At 43.6% G+C, this 22,260-nt stretch overlaps 1 protein-coding gene across 1 annotated transcript in view; it reads left to right on the top strand.

The window, feature by feature from the left end:
* Ehd4 (EH domain containing 4) overlaps positions 1-22,260 on the top strand; it is a 69,502-nt gene that overhangs the window by 7,149 nt on the left and 40,093 nt on the right. The window contains exons 2-3 of the mRNA XM_041679037.1: positions 11,946-12,122; positions 21,958-22,055. Of these exons, the coding sequence (XP_041534971.1) occupies positions 11,946-12,122; positions 21,958-22,055 (275 nt within the window). The remainder of the gene's footprint in view (positions 1-11,945; positions 12,123-21,957; positions 22,056-22,260) is intronic.

Here is a 22,260-nt window from a genome sequence, read left to right as displayed (position 1 = left end):
TTTATCAGATCACATTTTTAGCAACGACACAGATGAAGACACAAGTCCTGCTGGAGATTACATGATAAATACAACTCAGCAAAATGATACTTTTCCCACTTCGTGTAACCTGTTGAAAATTTCTAATGTCACTAAATCGTCTTCAAAAGTAATTTCGGGGCTGGAACCATGACTCGGTGGGTAGGCACCCTTGCTCTTGTAAGCGTAAATGCGTGAGTTCAAATCCCCAGTGTTGTGTGATGTTTTACTCTTTGGGCTTTTTGAACTCTTTGGGGGCCCACCACCCAGCTCCCACATAAATCACACACGAGGCTTATTCTTAGTTAGGAATGCCCGACCATAGCTTGGCTTGTTTCTTTCCAGCTTTTCTTAAATTATCCCAACTCCCTTTTGCCTCTGGACTTTTTCCTTTTCTTACTTCTGTATATCTTACTTTCACTCTGACTCCTTGGTTAGGTGGGTGGGTGGCTGAGTGGTTGGGTGTGTTGAAATACGAGCGGCGGGCTGTGTCCCGCCACCCGGCTAGCTTTACCCGAAATAATTACACGGAAACTGTATTCTTTTAAACACTGCCTGACCCATTAGTTTCAGTTTCTTATTGGCTAGCTTTTACATATGGATCTAACCCATTTCTTTAATCTGTGTAGCCCACGAGCTGGCTTACCAGAAATGATCTTAACCTGTGTCTGTCTGGAGTGGGAGAACCATGGTGACTCCCTGACTCAGCTTCTTTCTCCCAGCATTCCGTTCTGTTTACTCCGCCTACCTAAGGGTTGGCCTATCAAATGGGTCTAGGCAGTTTCTTTATTAATAAGAAATCACTCCCACATCATGGGTGGTTGAGTGGCTGGCCCTTGATGTCCTCCTCCCTTTGTTCTCTCGTTCCTCGCTCCTCTCTTCCAGATTTCTCCTTCTATTTATACCCTCTGCCTGCCAGCTCCGCCTATGATTTCTCCTGTCTCGCTATTGGCCATTCATCTCTTTATTAAACTATCACATGTTTTAGACAGGCAAAGGATCACAGCTCCACAGAGTTAAACAAATGCAGCAGAAACAAAAGCAGCAGTCTTTACATTATTAAACAAGTGTTCCACGGCATAAACAAAAGAAACACACCTTAAAATAATATTCCACAGCACCTCAGCATCCACATAAAAAGGTGGGCATGGGTCTTGGGTACCTCTAACCTCAGTAGTGTAGAATAGAGACAGGTAGCTGAAATGATTAACTAGGAAGCTTCTAGTTCAGTGAGAGCTTTCATCTCAAGTCAGTAGGGTGGGGAGCAGTAGAGGAAGACACCTGCAGTCCTGCACCTCATAGGCATGTGTCACACCCCCCACCCCGTGTAACTCGAATGGCTGCGTCTTTCTATAGCACAACTTGAAGCATTTGTTTTTCATCTTAAGCTGTTATGTATACTGCTATGATGAATACTTTTGATTAGAAGACTTTATTTCTAGCTTTTTTTCCCCTTAGAATACCCTGAGCATAAACACTGCATTGAAAACAAAACAAAAAACTAGGGAGAAAGCTCAGGCTATAAAGTGCTTGTCATGCAAGTGTGAGAATTCTCATAAAATTGTCAGGCATGCTGTCCTGTGACTGTAACCCTAGAATTTAGAGAGACAGAGACAGGTGGACTCCAAGCCAGGGAGAGAACCTATCTCAAAAGGTGGATGGTCCTGGAGGAATGTCCCCCAACATTGTCCTCTAGCCTCCACACGCATACACACACAGGCACACATTTGTACGTGTATACACACATACACACCTGTGTACACATGCAAAAACACCCCACTATTTTTCCAGGCTAAATTATTGTTTCTGCCAATATCCATAGATACATGAAGAAAGGTTACTCCAAATTAAACTTCCACCAGAAATGAGGGTCAGGATCACAGTTTGACTAAACCATTAGTAAAACTAATTATTAGCATTAAAAAAGTTTGATAGGAAAAACATTTTTTAAAATTGCTTTTTAAAATGCTGATAAAGTTGAGCATACAGAGTAGTCACTATCTTTATTTCTTTGTAAAATTTGTGAACTTTGCCCAATTTCCATTTCAAGTGCCAGTCTTTTTCATGTCAATCAGTTGGATATTTTCCCCAGTAACACTTGTCAATAACTTGTTATAATTATTATGTATTTTTCTAGTTTGAGGTTTGCCTTTCCATTCTAATGAGAACTTGTATATAAATGTATCTAATATTTGTGATCAAATTTAACAATATATATTTTTTATATTTTACTTTATGGTAAGAATAATCCTTGTTTATAATCATTTGGGAAATATTCACTCATTTTTTATGTATTTTTTAATATTTGTATTTATTTTTTGCATACTGTTGTTTTGAGTCCTGGGAGCTAGAAGGCATACATGCCAAGGTACACGGGAATAATTAGAAGACAGCTTGCAGGAATTGTTTCTCTGCTTTCACTGTGTGAGTTCTGGGGATTAAACTCAGGTTCTCAGGCTAGTGGGAAAGTTCCCTTACCATCCTGAGCCATCTTAGTAGCCTGTATTTTCCTCTTGAATAGGCTTGGTTTAAATTTTTATATATTTAAGGTCAGGCATAGCAGCACAAGCCTTTAATTCCAGCACTAGGGTAATAGGAGCACGCAGACCTCTGAGTTTGAGGCCAGCCTAGTGTACAAAGTGAGTTCCAGGACAGCCTGTCTCAAAAGAAAACACACACACACACACACACACACACACACACAGAGAGAGAGAGAGAGAGAGAGAGAGAGAGAGAGAGAGAGAGAGAGAGAGAGAAACTTGTCTCGGTGCTGTTAGTTGTTTTGTCTTTTGGCCATATTTTTAGCACTACTGTTAAACAATATTAGCTCTTCCTCCTGTTAGGTGAGGTTTTTTCATAGGCTGTTATTTAGTGTTCAGACCTTTCTCTTTGTTATTATATTTATGAATATAATATATTCCAGCACCATACTGTGTTGAAACACTTTTTAACAAGAGGTAGCTCCAGATCCTTCTGAGTCTCTTTCTTTTTCAAACAAACAACTGTTAATTGTCATTTTCTATCACTAGTTGAGAAGAACTTTGAAATCACATTATTAGGTGCTTCCTTGAAGAATTCCACTGGGGCCCATTTGTGTGCGAACTGTATTTTATCTAAATGAGATGTCTGTTTCTGCTCTTCCTAAGCAGAAACTCCACACCACTTTGGTAGTACCTTCCCTCATTCTTCTCTGAAGGCAGCTGCTGCTTTACTTGTCCAGCCCTCTGCAGCTCTTAGGAATGTTATCCTTAGGTATTTCAGCTGCTGCTGCTTTTGTAAGATTCTTTTCCCTCTGTTATTTATGGCCTGCTTTCACTGGTACATACGGTAGCTACTGAGGTTTTGTTTTTATTTTGGTCATTGGCTGAAAGAGTATCCTGACATCGTTTGAATACACAGGCCTGTGTCTTCTAGACCCATAACTGGCAATTACACTTGTGACTGCATTGTCTCCTCTTGTCGTTCATAACTTACTGAACCAGGAATGTGGCATTCCTGTCAAACTTCTCATTTTAGTGATTTTGCCTTTGTTATTTTACCTAAAGGTAGTGCATTCATATCTCATCTCATAAATTAATCACATGAAAATGCTTTTTCCAATATTAATTTTTAAAGAATTTTATTTGGCTGAGTGTGGTAGCATGCACTCAGAAGGCAGAGGCAGGTGAATCTCTGTGAGTTTGAGGTCAGCCTGGTCAACAGTTCCAGGACAGCCAGGGCTGTTACATGGAGAAATCTGCCTCAAAAAAAACAAAAAACAAACAAAAAAAAAAAACCCAAGCAAACAAAAACAAGAATTACAGTGCTCAAAGATCGCAGAATTTACAACCTAAGTCTTTCGGATTATAAACTGCAAATCATAACATCAAAAACAATGAAGGGCCGGGCGGTGGTGGCGCACGCCTGTAATCCCAGCACTCGGGAGGCAGAGGCAGGCGGATCTCTGTGAGTTCGAGACCAGCCTGGTCTACAGAGCTAGTTCCAGGACAGGATCCAAAACCACAGAGAAACCTTGTCTCCAAAAAACCAAAAAAAAAAAAAAAAAAAAAAAAAAAAAACAAAACAAAACAATGAAGGTTCATTGTGTGATTTAATGAAAAACTGGAGACATGAACGGTGCTATGAGAAATTGGTTTGATTCCAAGAGGTTTCTGCACCCTCCTGAAAGCATGGAAGGAAGGCACAGGTGTTGATACCGTGTTGACAGCAGTTGTTCAAAGCCCGGCTCAACCCCAAGTAGTTTGAATTCCACTGAGGACCGGAGAGATTTCACCCAGCAAATTCCGGTCTTTTGGTTCAACAGGGCAGTATCCATTCCATTGCTAGGCACAGCAATTTCTAAAATAGTATCACTTAAGTAAGCAATCCTAATAATAAGATAGATTCCACACTTAAGAAAGACAGTTTTGCCCAGTATGGAGGCACACATCTTTAATCTCAGCACTGGGGAGGCAGAAGCAGGCAGATGTCTGTGAGTTTAAGCCAATCTGATCTAGATAGCAAGTTCCAGGACAGCCAGGATTGTATAGAGACCCTGGCCAAAAACAAAACAAAACAGGAAGCACTAAATAAAACAAAAAGTAATAATAAAATGTAAGTTTAAGAAACAAAAATAAAATGGGAGTGGAGATCAAATTTGTTTACAGACTGATTTAGGTGTTGGGCACCAAGCCCAGGGCCTCATACGTGCTAACATCTATTGTACCACTGAGCTGCTTCCCCTGGCCCAAGTAACGAAAGCTGCCTAGCTGCCTAGCCATTGGGAAATGACAGGCTAATTGATGCTACCTTAGAAGAAGCTGAGAGTGACGGCTTATGCCTGGAATCCTAGCACCTAGGAGACTGAGACAGTAGGATTGCTGTGAGTTAGAAGCCAGCCTGACTACAGAATTAAAACTCTGTCTCAAATAAACAAAAGTATACAGCCTTTAAAAATCTTACCAAAGATGTTTTTAATCGCATAGAGAAAAACTAATGGTGGAAAATCTATATGCAAAGTTGTTTAGGCAGTTATAGTTTTAGAAGAAAAATTCTATCCACAGAGAAAAAATACTGGATGTAAATATATCAAAATTTTAAAAATAGCTGTGGTGCTGGAGAAATGGCTCAGTGGTTAAGAACACCACCTGTTCCTCCAGAGGGCCTGGGTTCAGTTCTCAGCACCCACATGGCAGCTCACAACCATCTGGAACTCCAGTTCCAGGGGAGCCAATGCCCTCTTCCACGGGTCTCCTTGAACACCAAGCACTCATGTGATGCACAGGCACACTTTCAGGCCAAACACCCACACATATGAATTAAAACAAACAAACAAACAAACAATACTATTTCTAGCGTGTCATGGTGAAGCCCACCTGTAGTATTAGCATCAAGGAGGATGAGGAGGAATAGGATTGCTATAAATCAAAGTCTAGTCTGGCTACATAGTGAGACTCTATCTCAAACATAAAACCAAATCATTTTTTCAAGACAAGCCAGAATGGAAGGACATACAAAACACACACACACACACCACTCCAAATATATGAGTCAAATATTAGCAATAATGATACATTATGTGAGATTCCAAATATTATAAATTGAAATGTTTTAAGACTCATCCTCTTGAGTTAAAAATGAAAATTTTCCACTGATCTCAAAATTGTATTTCCTATTATGTTTCTTTCACACTTGTGTGATTTAAAGTTTTAGCATGTAGAGAGCATGGGGTCCTTGTGCACATAAATAGGCATTAGGGAAAGTTAAACATGCAGGCTTGTGTCTTCAAAGGAAAGAGGCCCAGAATGCTGGGAATGGATGCATTTTCTAATCTGATGATCTTTGCTAACTGTGAGCCAGGCTTCACCCAAATTCCCCAGACTGTTTTGTTTGTTTATCCCAGACTTTTCCCCTAGATCTTGAGTCACCTGTACTAGTGACTTCTGTGTTCTCCTAGGCCAGGCCTCTCCTGACTCCTACAGGCAATATGTTTCCTTCAGTTATTCTCCTAGACCCTGTCTTGAGCATTGTTTTTGAGTCAACAGAACCCATCTTTTGGAAAAGGACATATGTATTTGTAAAAAGTTTCAGTGTAAGTATGTCTTAAGCTTTGTTGTACACAAGGGGCTGAGTTAATTATCAGGAAGCTTTTCCCCCAAAATTGTGCTGTACTTAAATATGATAAAATAAACTGACTGGTTTATTAAACTCTAGAAGTTTGAACCAATAGCAGCCACTGAGTCCCTCTGAACTGGATTTTCTTCTTGCTTCTCATGATCTTTCCTCTGCTGGCCATATCATTTTCAGAGACCCTGATATTAGTAGGGCTGGACATGTGGTTCGTTGGTAGAGTATTTGCCTGGTGTGTTTAAGGGCCTGGGTTCAATCCCAAGTACTACAAGTAAACAAATAAAACCTTCTTAAGACTCAAACAACTGAGGCAGCTATTGGAGTTAGTTTAATTCTCCCCCTTTTCTTCTAAAGATTTATTTTTATTTCATGTGTATGTTTTGCCTGCATGTATGTATACCCCATGCATATCTGATACCTTTGAAGGAGGCCCCAGACAGACAGTTTTAAGCCACCATGTGGGTACTGTGAATAAAATACCAGTCAGTAAGTGCTTTTAACCACCGAGACATCTCTCTAGCCCCAAAATTCTCTTTTAAAAATGTTTTGTAAATGTACTGCATTTTCCTTATCCATTCTTTGGTCGAGGGGCATTTAGGTTGTTCCCAGGTTCTGGCTATGACAGACAAATCTGCTATGAACATAGTTGAGCACATGTCCTTGTGGCACGATTGAGCATCCTTTGGATATATACCCAAAAGTGGTATTGCTGGGTCTTGAGGAAGGTTGTTTCCTAATGGAGTACTACACAGCAGAAAAAAATAAGGACATCTTGAATTTTGCAGGAAAATGGATGGAGCTAGAAAACATTATTTTGAATGAGGTAACCCAGACACAGAAAGACAATTATCACACGTACTCACTCATAGGAGGTTTTTAAACATAAAGAAAACCAGCCTACAAATCACAATCCCAGAGAACTTAGACAACAATGCGGACACTAAGAGAGACTTACATAGTTCTAATCTACATGGGAAGTAGAAAATATAAAAAGACAAGATCTCCTGAGTAAATTGGGAGCATGGGAATCTTGGGGAAGGGTTGGTTGAAGGGGAGGGGAGAGGCAGGGAGGGGACCAGAGGAAAACGTAGAGCTCAATAAAAATCAATAAAAAAAAATGTTTTGGTAGGCCAGCAAGATGGTTCACCGAGGAAAGGTATTTGCCTCCAAGCCTGATGACCTGAGTTCAACCCCCAGAACCCACGTCATGAAAAGAGAGAACCAATTCCCGAAAGTCTTCTGGATTCTACTTACATATGTGGCACATATTCATACATCACGCACGCACGCACACACACACACACACACACACACACACCTCAAATATATGTGGAATGCTTTTAACATACATTATTGATTGAATACTTGCTCAATAAGATCTCCTTCTGAACATTCCTTGTGACTCACAGAGCATTTTCCTGTAAATGTTCCCATTGGTGTCTGACTCAGCCTCTCTTTTCCTGATTTAACTCAGGTAACTGGTTTGACCATAGTTCAGAAGTTTACTCACCAGTGAATGGTGATGAAAATAAGGTATTTGCCAATGGAGACTATTTATGTAAAGTCCCCAGTGTTGGGTAGAGTGCATTACTAAACACAGTAAATGTGGAAGTCCAGTCCAGAGAGAATGCGTGACAAACACCCAAGTGTACAGTCCAGAGAGAATGCGTGACAAACACCCAAGTGTACAGTCCAGAGAGAATGCGTGACAAACACCCAAGTAGCAGAATTCACAGCTAGAATTTGGGGTGTTCCGCCTTTGAGAGGATAGTGCTTGGGCTACAGTAAACGACTTCTCGTTATCCTGAGTTTTTTTTTCCTTCCCTTTGTCACACATAATACTTCTCTTTGAAGTTAATTTCTCCACTCTAACCTAAGTGATAAAGAAAAGACACCATCCACATGCTGTGACCTCATCAGACCAGGACACAGAGAGGTCAGCTCTGTTGCCACCCCTCCACTTCCGCCCAACCACATGTGATCCAAATGTCTGTACCTTTTTACGTTGATGATGGCTTGGCTCAAGACCTTGGAGCAGTCTTCACTAGAATTGGCAGGCCTCTCTGAGAACACAGGAAAAGGGAGCAAAGTGATGCCAAGGACAGATATCAAGCCTCTAAGGCACAGGATGCCTGTGGAGTGGGCTGCTCGGCTCTGCATCATGGGAGATTCTTTTCTATAGTTTTCCTGTGTGGCCTCTTGTGTTCCTCTCAACTCTTGTTGCCACAGATAACACCACAGGGTCCCTGGAACTCCTGTTTTGGTAAAGTGTCTGCCTCAGCCTTACGCCGGGGGTCTGTGAGGTTAATGTCTCTGTGTATGCCACACCTCAGAGTCCACCGTACCCTCCCCGGTTGCTGATTTCAGCTGCGTCCCCTCGGCATCACCCTTGTCACATGGGACTCTTGGTCTCTTGGTTGTTCTGTTACTGCCTGCCCAGCAGTCTGATGCACATCTGAGTGTCGGGAGAACCCTTTGGATCATCTACTCAGTGTGCCATCTCTTGATTCACGTGTGTGACAGGCCCTAAAATAGCCAGTGAACTCAGAGTACTCTGTACTCTGGGCCCCAAGGTAACATGTGGAGTTTAGCCTGGTCCAGGAGTGAGGGGACCTTTGTATGGCCACTAGTGAGTTTGAGCAAAAAAACAAGTCATGCATCTACAGTAGCATCCTTCTCTTTAGATGGGTTAAATCAAATGATCCCAGAGACTTTGTGTACACACACACACACACACACACACACACACACGGTGTACATACATACGCATATCATGCCCTGTAGGTGCTGATGGTTCACAGAGGATAGAAAGGCCCATAGGTGACCCCCCACAGTAGATAGGAGAGGACCCACTCCACGAGGGCAGCATGTTATATGAAGAAGTGTGTGAATACCTTTGCGGCAAGGTTGCCAACTATTCCTGCAGCTACATAAAGAGGTGGATTTTGTGACCCTCAACAACATCGAGTGCGTGGGGGAGGGGTTAACTTTGTTAATAAGTTGTGTCTTTCATTGGTACTCCTTTGATAGTGAAACTGAAAATCGAGTGTGGACATTTTTATACCTGTGGGAGAGCCCCACTGAACATTTTCGTACCCTAAGAGAGCAGCACAGCGGTCCTCCCTCGTTCTTGTCTGTGTTGGGAACCCAGAGTCTGAATGCTTTCTCAAGGTCACAGTGGAGGGCACTGTATACGTCAGAGTAGTTCATATTTGCAACTACTTTAAAAATGAGCATTTGCGCTTATTAAAGGTAGCGCACACCTTTAATCCCAGTACTCAGGAGGCCGACACAGGCGACCTCTGTGAGTGCAAGGTCAGCCTGGTCTACAGAGTGAGTTCCAGGTCAGCCAAGAGACTTTGAAACCCTGTCTTGAAAAAACAAACAAACACACACATACACACACACACACACACACACACACTCGGGCTGAAGAGAAGGCTTGGTGATAGTGATTAAGAGCACTGGCTGCTCTTCCAGAGGTCCTGAGTTCAATTCCCAGCAACCACGTGGTAGCTCACAACCATCTATAATGGGATCTGAATTCTGGAATGTAAGTGTACATGCAGAGAGAGCATTCAGACTTAAAAAATAAATAAAATTAATAGAAAAAAGAAGCACATGTTAACATTTGACCTGGCAGGGTTGCTGCTGAGGAAGCTTTGGCTTCTATTACTGTATAAACTTGGAAGTCGGAAATACCTGCTTTCTTTTAAACAAGTTTGTCATTGGTGTTTTCCTTTAAACTCCTATTTAATTCCGAAGTTCATGGGATCTGCTGTGATTTCAAGTAAATAAAACCCCAGAGAAGAGTTTAGAGTTTAGACACCTCCTGACAGTGAGTGTCCACTTACACAGACCTTGCACTGAGTTGTCCCAGTCTGTCTATAGCACCTCTATGTTCCCACCTGAGGTCTCTCCTGCCCAGGCCTGGTGAAGGCACTGAGAAGGGGTCAACATCCTAAGGAGGCAGGCCAGATAGAACTCAACCCTGCATTCTCCTTCCCCACAGCTGATGGGACAGCTCAGATGTGACCCTTTTGTGAGTTGGAAACTGTGTGTGCAACCAGGAATCCTGTACCCCTGGCAGCTGTCGGCTCAAGCGTTGCCATCGGCACACCTGTCATTCCTCAGTCCTCCCTCCGTGCCTAGCCTCATCCAGGCTGAGGGTGTGAAAGTCGAATTGGGCATTGCCAGGTACAACCTGGCTCTCAGTTCCAACTCTGCTGTTGCATGGCCAGACTTGAAGTTCCAGAAGGGCTGTGTGCCTGTGTTAACACACTCAGCTAGGTGTGTGAAATAAACTGTCCTCACAATAAAGTCATCTCGCTCTAGCTCTTGTCTGTCCATTTAATTTGTGTGGAATTCTGTCAGAATTAACCACTGTGATGTTAGGCACACTAAGGCTTTGACAGGAAAAGACTTTAATATTTTGAAAAAATTAAACATTGACATGTTTTGAATCGGTATGTCCTTGCTTCAGCTTTTCTTCGAGGAGAATGAGGTGATGTGCCCCACGTCTTTGGGGAGACAGTCTGGCGAGCCCCTTTCTCTCACATTAGATAAGTAAATAGAAAGTCCTGATTCCCAGGACCCTACCCTGGGGTGAAGGTCCTGAATGTTTCTGCTTCTCTGAGAAAGTCACCAGTGTCATGCCAAGTTTAAAGACCTGAAGACAGCACACATCTGAGAATCTGACCACTTGTATTCTATATTCTCTCAGTTGCTGTGTAACAGTAGGCAAGTTGCTTGGCCTCTCTGATAGCCTGTTTTCCTACATGTAATATGAAGATGTTATCACTGACTTGAAAGTGTTGTAGGAACTGAATGAAACAATAGTGTATGCTTAAGGCACGGTGCACACATAAGGCACGGTGCACACATAAGGCACGGTGCACACATAAGGCACAGTGCACACATAAGGCACAGTGCACACATTTATACATCAGTATAAATACATCAGGTTTGATGCATGTGTAGGGCACAGTGCATGCTTGTGACATGGTACGTATATAAGGCACAGTGCATGTATCAGGCTTTTTGTCTTTTCAGTAAATGCTAGGAGTTATTAGCTAATTTTTTCATGATTAGTCTCAATTTATAGGACATCTTAAAACAATGTCTCCATTCTGGGTCTCTGCAACTTCACAGAAATGTGAAAACCTTGGGTAAAGTTAAAAGCAGCAGTGACAGACAGAAAAGGTTTAGAGTAACCCTACTAATATTGCTAGCTAATTTTCATTTTGTTTCAATAAGAACGAAGTTTCACTTTTCCTTCTCATATTGATGGCAAGGTTGTGCTTGACATTTGATATTCAGTTCTTTCTCTCTGTCCCCAGAATAGTCAGACTGCATCTAACTAGTCAAGATGTCCAGAAACAGAGATGGTTCACTGTTGGAGTGAGGACTTGACCCCGAGTTATTCACTGGTTATTCCAAGACGCCTGGTGTACCGTGGTGACTTCTCACACAGGGTGCCTGGGGACCACAGAGGAGGTGCTCCACATGCAGGCCAGGGATACTCTTCTAAGTGGGGAGTCGTCCATAATGCGTGGATGTGGTGAGGTGACCGGGGAATGCTTCCCCAAAGGTGTTACCTATTACGTCAATGGGACCTCAGATGTCTGATTTTGGTTTGGGGTTGTTTTGTCTTGTTTTGGGACACAGGGTCTCATGTAACCTAGGTTGGCTTCAAACTTGTGTGTAGTAGACTCCTGATCCTCAATATTGTAATAATTGTGTCTGAGTTGGGTAATCCTCGGCAGCTCTCTGGCTTCTTGTTTGTGCCATCGTGCTAAGCGTTTCCTTTCCTTTTCCAGATACTTACTGGAGCAAGATTTCCCCGGCATGAGGATTGGTCCTGAGCCGACCACAGATTCCTTCATCGCTGTGATGTACGGGGAGACCGAGGGAAGCACCCCTGGGAACGCTTTAGTTGTGGATCCCAAAAAGCCATTCCGAAAGCTTAGTCGCTTTGGAAATGCTTTCCTTAACAGGTAAGGGCCAGAAAACTGCCGTCTTTGATCGGGGTGTTCAAACTTTTCTTCAAACTATTTCCTGCCACTTGTGGGGTCCAAACAGAAGGACAGAGCCTGTGTTCTGGAAGAGGGAAGTGCGTGTGGTGGTGCTATCATTTCCTAAGACTGTCCTAAGGCTCGATTGTTTGCATCTGTTCTGAGTGATCTCCCTGGGCATAGCTGGGGCCCAAGATGGACATAATGCTGCCCAGTGTGAGGGCAAATGTCTCATAATTTGGTTTGCACAAGAATAGTTGAGGTTGCCCAGCTCCTGTCACTAGCAGTGTTAAATAGCCGGGGGACAGCCACTCCTCGGGTACGGTATGCAGGACTTCCCACACTCAGGAAACTTAGCCCAGAGAAGACTGACGTCCAGATTTGGTCTGTTGATTCAGGATAAATCACTTCACCTTCCTGAATGTTCTTCTGATGTTTTATTCCTATACTTTGAGCTTCTTCCTTATTCCTTGAAGCAGAGCAAGGTTGAAATAGGGTGATAACAAAAGGTTAGTTTCTCTGTGTGGCCATTAATTTTCCAGACATAGATGGGTGTAGATCGCTCTGCCTTGACTGGAAGTGTGTCTTGCGCTGTTGTCTTTCAGCAGACTTCCTGGTACAGCTGACGTGTGGCACGGGGAGAGCAAATGACTGGGTCTTTGCTACAGCCCTGTAGTAGGATGAGATTTCCTGGCCTTTCCTGCTCCACTGTCCCTCCCTCTCTTCCTTCCTCTCTCCCTCCTTCCCTGCTCTCCTCCTTTTTCACCTCTCCCAACTTTTTCTTCCAGTTTTATTTTTTAATTATTTTAATTAGTTCTTTTAGTTCTAATATATGAAACAAAACATGCAAATCTTTCTTTTTATCACTTAACACAATACTCTGGTTCTGTTTTGTACAAATGACAGGATTATGTTATGGCCAAATAGCACTCTATGTATATGTATATGTGTATGTGTATGTGTGTGTGTATATGTATATGTATATATCACACTTTCTCCTCTTTTGTCCTGGGGCTGGAGATTGAGCCCACGTGGGGCTAGGTAAAGCGTGCTCTACCTCTGGGCTATATATCCAGTCCTCTTATTACTTGTTTTTTGGGGGATAGGTGGTAGGGCATTAGGGAAGTGCAGCCGCGACTGGCCTTGAACTCACACTGTAAACCAGACAGGCCTTGAACTCGAAGTCCTCCTGCCTCTATCTTCTAGTAGCTGAAACTGCAGCTGTACCACAGGCTTGGCTACCATATTTTCTTATCTCGTTTTTGTTGGTGAGCACCTAAGCTGCTTTCACATCTTAGCTCTTATGAATAGTGCCACAATAAACCTAGCTGTGCACACTTCTCTTGTGCATCCAATTTCACTTTCTTCAGATATATTATATACACAGGAGTAGATAGCTGGGTGACAGGTAGATCTTGGTTATTTGAGGACACATGTTTTCTGTAGGGGCTACCCCACCTGACATTCACCACAGTGTACAAAGGTTCCTTTCTCCTCCACAATATCACCAGCATATTTTAATAATATCCATTCTAACTGGGGGAGACAGGATGTCATTGTAGTTTTGATTTTTATCTCCCTAATGGCTAATGATACTGAGCATTTTTTTCATGTGTTTAACTGACATTTTTATTTCTTTTGAGATTATGTAGCCACTTTTTATTGGATTGCAGTTCTTTGGGAGTTACTGTCTTTTTAGCCTAGATATCAATACCCTGTCAAGTAGTTTCTCATCATATTATATAGGTTGTTTTTCACTCTGTTGGTTGCTTCCTTTACTGTGCAAAGGCTTTTTAGTTTGAAATAATGCTTTTTGTCAGTTTCGACTTTTGTTTTTCTGTGCTTTTAGCTTTATCTGGAAAATTAAGTTCATGGTTGGGACAGTTAATATTGTTAAAATATGTACATTTTCTTTTTAAACCCCTTTCCTCTTCCTTCCTGCCATTCCTCCACACCCCCCTTTTTCCTCTTTTCTAAGTGTGACTTTAAAGAATGGGGAGCCAGCCATCAGCTAGAAGTGGAGGACCAGCTCCAGCCTGCTTAGGAAGAGGAAGTAGGGCTGGTACTGGGGCACAGCAGGAGACTTGAGCTGCATTTCTGCTTTCTAGACGTTTCTAAAAATAAGAACAGCCCCTCCCTCTGATTGCTGCCTGTCCAGAGCCTGAGAGGCTCCGTTCATGAGGACCCTGGAATGAACACTTGCACAGTGGTTGTGCTGAGAGCAGCCCAGGGAGCCTCCAAGATTCCATCTATGAGCAGATTCCTCCTTTAAAGGCTTTCAGATGCTTCTGTTGCAAACCAAAGATAGCATCCGAGGGGTAGCAAGAAAACTCGGTGGGTTAGGCAGAAGTGTACAGCTGATGAAGATGGAGAAGTTCATTCTTGTTGTTAACAGTGACTTACAAAACACTGTCCGGATGACCTCCCCTGCAGATTCTCTTCTTCAGGAGGGGCTTGTGTCTTAACTCCAAAGCTGCCGTGGGTGGCAGCTTCTCCTTGTGCAGAAGTTAAACCCAGGGAAAGATCCCAAGGTCTTGAGAGCCTCAGTACAAAGTGAATGAACCAAGTCATTCACCAAGGAAATGGCAACAAAACACACACACACACTTTTTGGGAGCTCAGGATGTGAAGTAAGGAACAACTAGACTGGTCCCAGCACTTTTCTATCTAGAGTCCCAGGCACAGTAATCTTCCTCCTGGAAGGTTGCTTTAGAATCCTTACATTCATTGCCCTTGCCTTTTCTTTTATGGTTTATTATTATTGTTATTATTAATATTATTATCATTATTTAGCCTGACAGGCCTTTAAAGAGAAAAAAATCTGATAAATCTGACTTTTTTTTTTCAAATTCTCATTTAGCAAAGTCCATACTTTTAAGGACATATGCAGAAAGAATGATTATTAGTTTGTTTTACTTTCCTAAAATAACTTGTTTTTAATCTCAAACTTGGAGATAATTATGGAAGAAAAGTATAGAGGAAAAATTTTTGAATGGCAAGGTTCACTATCTTAGAATCTAAAATGTGCTGAAAATAATCCATGCATTATGTAAGTCAAGTATTAATCAAACAACTAGACAGCTTGTGTCCGGCACTGGCCCACACTCTACTTGAATATGTAACATGGAAAACATATTTTCTTTAAGTCCTCATGAAGATGCGTGATGTGGCTGCACCGTTATCCTCAAGCAGTGATGAGGAACTGATGGACAGCAAGGGTAAGATAATGTCTTTAGGGTCACTCAGCCCAGTGGCGGTGTTGGGATTGGAACCCAGATCATCTGACCTCAGTCCTGGAGACCACAGTGCTGAGCTTCCCAATAGTGCAGTGTTTAAACTCTGCCTGCTGCCACCAGTTAGCTTTAGAATAGCCCTGCAGTGAAGACAATGGAGAAAATACTATCTGCCAAGATATAGTTCACATAATTTTATCAGTACTATGCTTGTAGGATTAATAGAGAATAAAATGGCTGTAACAAGTCTTTTTCTGTCCCACCAATCAGTTCCCAAATAATGACATGGAGACTTTTTATTAATTATGAAAGCTCAGCCTATATCTTAGGCTTGTTCCTAACTAGCTCTTATAACTTAAATTAACCCATTTATATTAATTTACATTCTGTCGTCTGGCATTGTCTCTCTTCCATCTTGCACCTCCTGTTTCCTTTCCTGACATCTCTTGCATGCCTAAATTCTGCCTCCTCTTCCTATCTCTCCCTGGAAATCCTGCCTATACCCCCTGCCTAGCTATTGGACAGTCAGCTTTTATTACATCAGTCACAGCGATGTATCTTCACACAATGTACAAATATTCCACAACAAATGGTCAGTTCACAAGTAAGAAAGCTAAAAGCAAAGAAGTGATTTGCTGAAAAAAAGGTGATCAGGAAGAAGCAGAATTCAGGTTTCCCTCCTCCTACCATTTGCCACCCTGTGCCCCAGCAATAAGGAATGTCTGTCCTTCAAGCCATCCCGGTGGCTGTGCCTGTGTGAGGCTCACAAGTACAGGATGTGCCTCATGGAAATCCACAATGCTGATAGCTCAGTTAAGTGGCGGCTGCATGACAGGGCAGCTGCCTCACACAGTGCGTAAGAGAGAGCATCAGTTAGGGTAGGGCGTTCCAACTTGTGCGTGTGTGTGCATTCAAACTCCGTGTGTGTGTACATTCAAACTCTGTGTGTGCATTCAATCTGTGTGTGCGCACGCATGTGTATGCATTCAAACTCTTTGTGTGTGCGTCTGTGTGTGCATTCAAACTGTATATGTGTGTGCATTCAAATTCTGTATGTGTGCGCATTCAAACTGTGTGTGTGTGTCTGCATTCAAATTGTATGTGTATGTGTGCATTCAAACTGTGTGTGTGTGTGTGATTGTGTGATTGTAGTAGCCCTCTGGGATACAGCAGGGTTCGCGCCAAAGGCGGGAACTCTTAACATGACACACTTTCTGGAAACTAGGTCAAACAATAGGAAGGAAAATCAGTTGTTTTCTGGGTAGAACTTTTTCTCCGTAGGTCTTGATGACAGAGGTCTCTCATGACTTCAGTCACTGTTCAGAAGGGCATCTCACAGGGTGCTTTAAGTCAGAAGATGCCTGGAGGGTGAAACCACCTTCCCTATTAAACAAACCTTGGAGACCTGATTCCCCTAGGCTGATTGCTGAGAGACTAAAGGATCAGAGGTACATTTCAAAGAAATAGATGAATTCCTGAAAAGACAGGTTTGAATTAGGAAGCCACATACTTCAACAGCACAAGGGGGAGTTAGGTTTAGAATAAAAAAAGAGTTTGATGGAAATGAGAGGCTTTAAAAATCGGCCTGCCATAAGCTGTCTCCCCCAGGCTGCGTCATCTAAGAGAAGTCCCACAGCACCCCCGCTTGGAGCTATGCCATGGAGTTGATACTCCAGCCTGTATCAGGAGGCAGTTCACTTCACAGAGAAGGAACAGACACTGCCCAGAGCACCCTACATCTGAGTTCTGAAAGATGCCAATGTTGTCAGACAGTCCAGAAGTGTCAGGGCTTGGAGCCTGACATTTTCAATCTCCAGCAGTCTGCAGGAGACTGTTAGATGCTTATTAGGAAATAAATTAGATGCTGTGGGTTTCCCACAGTGTACTTTTCTAAAGTGGCAGCATTTTTAAAATACAGATAGCCTCAGATACTGTTTTCAGTCTTATCATCTAGTATACTTTCAAATGACTGTTTTTTACAAAAGAAATTCATTTGCTCTCTTACTCATGCACACACACATGTACACACACATGCATTTGCCTATAATTGCTTAACTTTTTCCCTTTAATCTTTCCCCTTAGGACGTGAGGTGATTCTGGGTCACAAACCATTGTCCTTTTGTTTTGTTGTTGAGGCAGGATCTCACTATGTATCTCTGGCCTTGTACTCTCTTTGTAGACCAGGCTAACCTTGACCTCAGAGATCCACTTGCCCTAAATTCTGGGATTAAAAATGTGCACTACCATACCCATCTACAATCTATTAGGGTTTTTTTGTTGTTGTTTCTTTTGGGTTTTTTGTTTGTTTGTTTTGGGGTTTTTCGAGACAGGGTTTCTCTGTGTAACCCTTGGTTTCCTGGAACTTGCTCTGTAGATCAAGCAGACCTCAAACTCAGACATTCACCTGTCTCCCAACTGCTGGGATTAAAGGCGTGTACCATCGCTACCCGACTTATTTTTGGGTTCTTGTTGTTTTTTTGTTATTGTTGTTTTGTTTTTTGTTTTATGTATATGGATGTTTTGCCTGTATGTGCGTTTGTATATCACATTTCTGCCTTGTGCTGGTAGAGTCCCAAAGAGGTTTTCAGATCCCCTGGAACTGGAGTTATGGTCACCATATGGGTTCTGGGATTCAGACCTAAGTCCTTTGGTAGAGCAGCCAGGGTTCTTAACCACCAAGTCATCTCTCCAGATCCCAAACCACTGTTTCTGATTGACAGCTGCCTGTATGATTTTGGTTCCACCATTTCAGGAAATGTACCCTTTCCCTTGGTTTGGGCAGATCCTTCTAGGCTGGCACACTGCTTCTGGCTTTCCTCCATGGCAGTTGAGAAAAGAGCATTCGTGTAGTCTAGATGTGAACATCACTAGTGGGACTGTGATACTGAGTTGCCAGGTCTTTTCGTAGATTTGTGTTTACATTATATAATCTCTGGGTTTATACTCATTGGTAAAGCAGGCAAGATCAAAGGAAGTATTTTGAAACTGCTCTATGCTCCCTTCCTGTTATGATTTGAGCTGAGTGACAAACCTGGTAGAGTCGCATAGAGAAGCTTAGAGACCTACCTGTTCAAGAGGGATTGCCCACATCCACATCCCCTTTCTGTCGTTCACCGCTGCCTGGCTCCCCACACCATGACGTAGAGTACAGACTGAACATGGAAGTCTCGGGGCAGTGACACGCCAGGCCTTTGTTTCAGGATATTACCCTGTGTGGTAAAGAGACTCAGCAGTGATTCCAGCGTGTGCAGGGACAGCAGTAGCCATATGGTTCAGATGCACCCAAGACGGCCAGCTTACATCTCAGCTTCGTCACTTGTCACCAGTGGGCTATGACAAGCAAAAGCATGTGGCCCTTCCAAGCCCCAGATTGCCCTTTTGTAATGCCTCTCAGATTGCAGTAAGGATTTAATCCACGGACACATAAAGTAGAGCAAGCCTGGCACATGGTCAGGGCTTAGTGCTGGTGCTATTATTTTCATAATAACTGAAAACTTTATAGTTTCATTGAAAAATCAAAATCAGTATTCAGGTATGGGACAATTCTTTTACAAATCTAGTTTTTCCGTTTTGTTTTGTGCTTTGAAAAAAAAATTGGGGTCACACGTAGCCCAGACCAGTCTCCAACTCAGTAGTAGCGAAGCTAATCCTGCCTTTGATTGTCCCCATTCTAACGCCCAGGGCTCCCGGATGCTTGAATTACAGGCGTGAATCACAGTGCTCAGCCTACCAATTTCATTTTTTAGTTCTTAAAAAATATGTATTTATTTGGCGAGGGGTGGTCAGCTGTCTACTGTGAGTGTGTGGGGACACTGAACAAGCTGTGGGAATCAGTTTTCTCTTTCTACCCTGCAGGTCGTGGGAATTGACTCGGGTCATCACAAATAGCTGCAAGCACCCTTACCCACCGAGCCATCTTGACAGCCCGAATTTAACTTTTTAAACATTAATCATTAACTTAGACTTTTAGCTTTTGGAGGTAATTCTAAGTAACCTAATACTTGTACCTCCTTGTGTTCCTGTAAGGCAGAGCTAGCAACTGCTTGAGACCTTATGATACCTGCCGTTACTTTATCCTCTATGCCTTTGCTGCCCTTGGCTTTCCCTAGACTTGGAGGTGACATGGAGCTGGGACAGTGAAGGATCTTGATTGTTTTCTTCTTATACCTTGGGGAAAAAAATTTATCAGGTCCGTGGGAGGGGGACCTATGGAAGCAGGGAGAGGCCCTGGATCTCTGCAGCCCACCTGCCTTTTGTGTGTCTGCACTGATTTCACCGCTCCAGGAAAGAGTGTGAAATCCATCTTGGTACAGCAGATCTATGCCCAGAAATGTTCCCGCAGAACAACAACTACCATCATGATGTTAGGGGTTCCTGGTTACAGTAGAATGTGGTTTTAGGATAATGCCCACATGCGTAGACCTAACCTTGCAGTACCTGCTGTGGTACCCTAGTGCTCTCTGCCCGCCTAGCCTTGCCTGGCTAGTGTGTGTCTCTCGTCTCTCTCTCTCTCTCTCTCTCTCTCTCTCTCTCTCTCTCTCTCTCTCTCTGTCCTTGCTGCTGTGTGGAGTACTGCCTCTTGCTCTGTGGCTCACACACTGACCTGGGAGCTGTTGACAAGCTCTTGCTGTTCATTCCAGGGGTGATCACTGTAGGAATTTTAAGTCCCTCTGTTAGCCTCACACCAAAATCTAGGGATTTTGTGTTTTGGAAATTTTGATACTGAGTGTGAGCTTGTGGTTTTGGAGAACTATCAGCCTTCATGTAGGGACAGTTTGTGTAAAATAGTTTCATTCCTCTTGTTTCAGGATAGACTGACAAGAAATGGTGCCCACCAAGTGATGCTCAGAACTCTGTTTCTCCCTCAGTTCTAGAGAGCAGGGCAGGAAAGAAGTCAAGCTCTCTCTGGGAACCTAGCAAACAGTGACTAGTGGCCCTGTGTGCTCTGCTCATGTTGGGCAGTTGGGCGTAGGGTACAAGAGGGACCAGAGAAAGGATAAATGAAAGGTTCCTCTTACATGTATTTGGATTTATTTTTCATATTATGGCGATTTTCAGTTTTTTGGCCTGAGTTCCACTCATCTGTCTTAGAAGGTACTAGTGTGTAGTCTCCGGCCAGCCACACATTATTGCCCCATGATGTCATGACCGATCTGTGCTTCAAAGAGCCTTTCCTCTTCTCGAACTGATTCGTAAAAACAGAAAAAAAAAGTGTGACTACCTAGTGCTGAGCCCCTTAAAGGACAGTTTTTATGAACATCAGTGATAGCACCTCCCCTGCCCACCGGGCTGCTCTGCCCACAGCTGTGGAGGCTCTGTGGCTTCCTTATGGCCTCCTTATCCTGCATTCCCAGCATACTTACTTTCTGAGTAATCCCCACAGTTCCACTGAATGGAAGAACTGAGCTGTTCCCAGGCATTTCCAAGCCTCTGCCCACACAGATACAGCAGTCAGGCACTTTTAAAACAGGAAGAGGAGAGGCACTGTTTCCCCCGTAAAACATACACAAGCCCAACAAAGATCCAAGCCGGGCTTTGCCCGAGGTGGAAGTAACAGAGTGCTTCCTGCTATTACTCACCAGCTCACAACGGGAAAGCTCCAAGGACACGCCAGATCCTAGTCTAGCTGTCTCTCTTTACATATAAGGAAACTGAGGCCCACGGGGAATGGCTTTTGTCTAAGGTCACCAACAAAGCCAAACAGACTCGGAGCCCAAGTCTGCTGGAGCACAGTTCAAAATTTTCCTTCTCTCCCACTGTGCTTCCAGGTTGTTAGGGCAGATGATGGAAGCCTAGCAATAGGGACCATGGGCAGAAGGAGGAGACAGGCAAGAGAGACCAGAAAAGAGGCTTGAAGATGCTCAGTCAGGACCTCTGCTGACCGTCCCCTCACCTGTTCTCAGGGCACCCCTAGGACTTCTGTCTAAGCATCTGAGGAGTGATGTTTCCCAGCCTTTTGCTGAACTTGAAGCACAGGGGACTTTGGACTAGATGCTGGGTCATTGGGTCCTCAGAAAGGGACATCAGCCCTAGGTCCTCTAGCAGTCTGCAGAGCGTATAGAGTAGACTCAGGTACTCTGGCCTGGAAGTGAACCCTGAAGGAGGCGGCAGAAGCTGAGGGTGCTTGAACATGGAGGTGGGAAGGAGGTCGTGGGGGTAGGAGTCAGACTGAGCTTAAGGGCCGGTTCTGAGCAACTCAGCTGCTTAACCTCTCTGAGATTGATGGAAGAAGGTTAATTTAGGGATCAAAATAGGCGATATTTGGAAAATGCCCAACTATTTGATAAATCTTAGCTAAAACCACAATTACAATAAGGGACCGAGTGGCGTCTAGCAGTGGGTTGCAGCCCATCCCCCACTCCTGTCTGTAGAATGGCATCTATTCTGTGGTTCCAGGGGGTACCAGGGAAGCTGCCATCAGTTTCCCCCAGCCCCTCCCCTGCTTCACAGCCCATTTCTTTAGCCTCTGTCTCCTCCACATCCTCTTTTACAGACATCGGTGAGTAGAGAACCCAAGGAGCCCCACCATTAGAGACTTCCTCAAGGTCCAGTTCCTGGCCCCAACTTTGTTCTGTCTCTTCCAGATTCATGTGCTCGCAGCTGCCTAACCAAGTGCTGAAGAGCATCAGCATCATCGACAGCCCTGGCATCCTATCCGGGGAGAAGCAGCGCATCAGCCGAGGTCAGTGTACCCCCACCCCCGCCCTCTCCAGACCATTTCTGCTCCTGCCCCTTCTTCCCACCCCTCCAGAACAGCCACAGCCCAGGGCCTCCCATAGTACCCTAGGCAGACAAAGAAGCCCCAGGAAACAAGTGAGGAGGTTTCATAGCTTCAGCCATTTCAGCTAGTTCCAAGCTCAGGTAAATGTCCAGCACCCAGAAGGGGA

The sequence above is a fragment of the Microtus oregoni genome, unplaced genomic scaffold, assembly GCF_018167655.1.
Source record: "Microtus oregoni isolate MIOR12 unplaced genomic scaffold, Mior012 000031F_ref0000149, whole genome shotgun sequence".
NCBI lineage: Eukaryota > Metazoa > Chordata > Mammalia > Rodentia > Cricetidae > Microtus > Microtus oregoni.
This window is presented reverse-complemented; position numbering and strand designations above follow the sequence as displayed.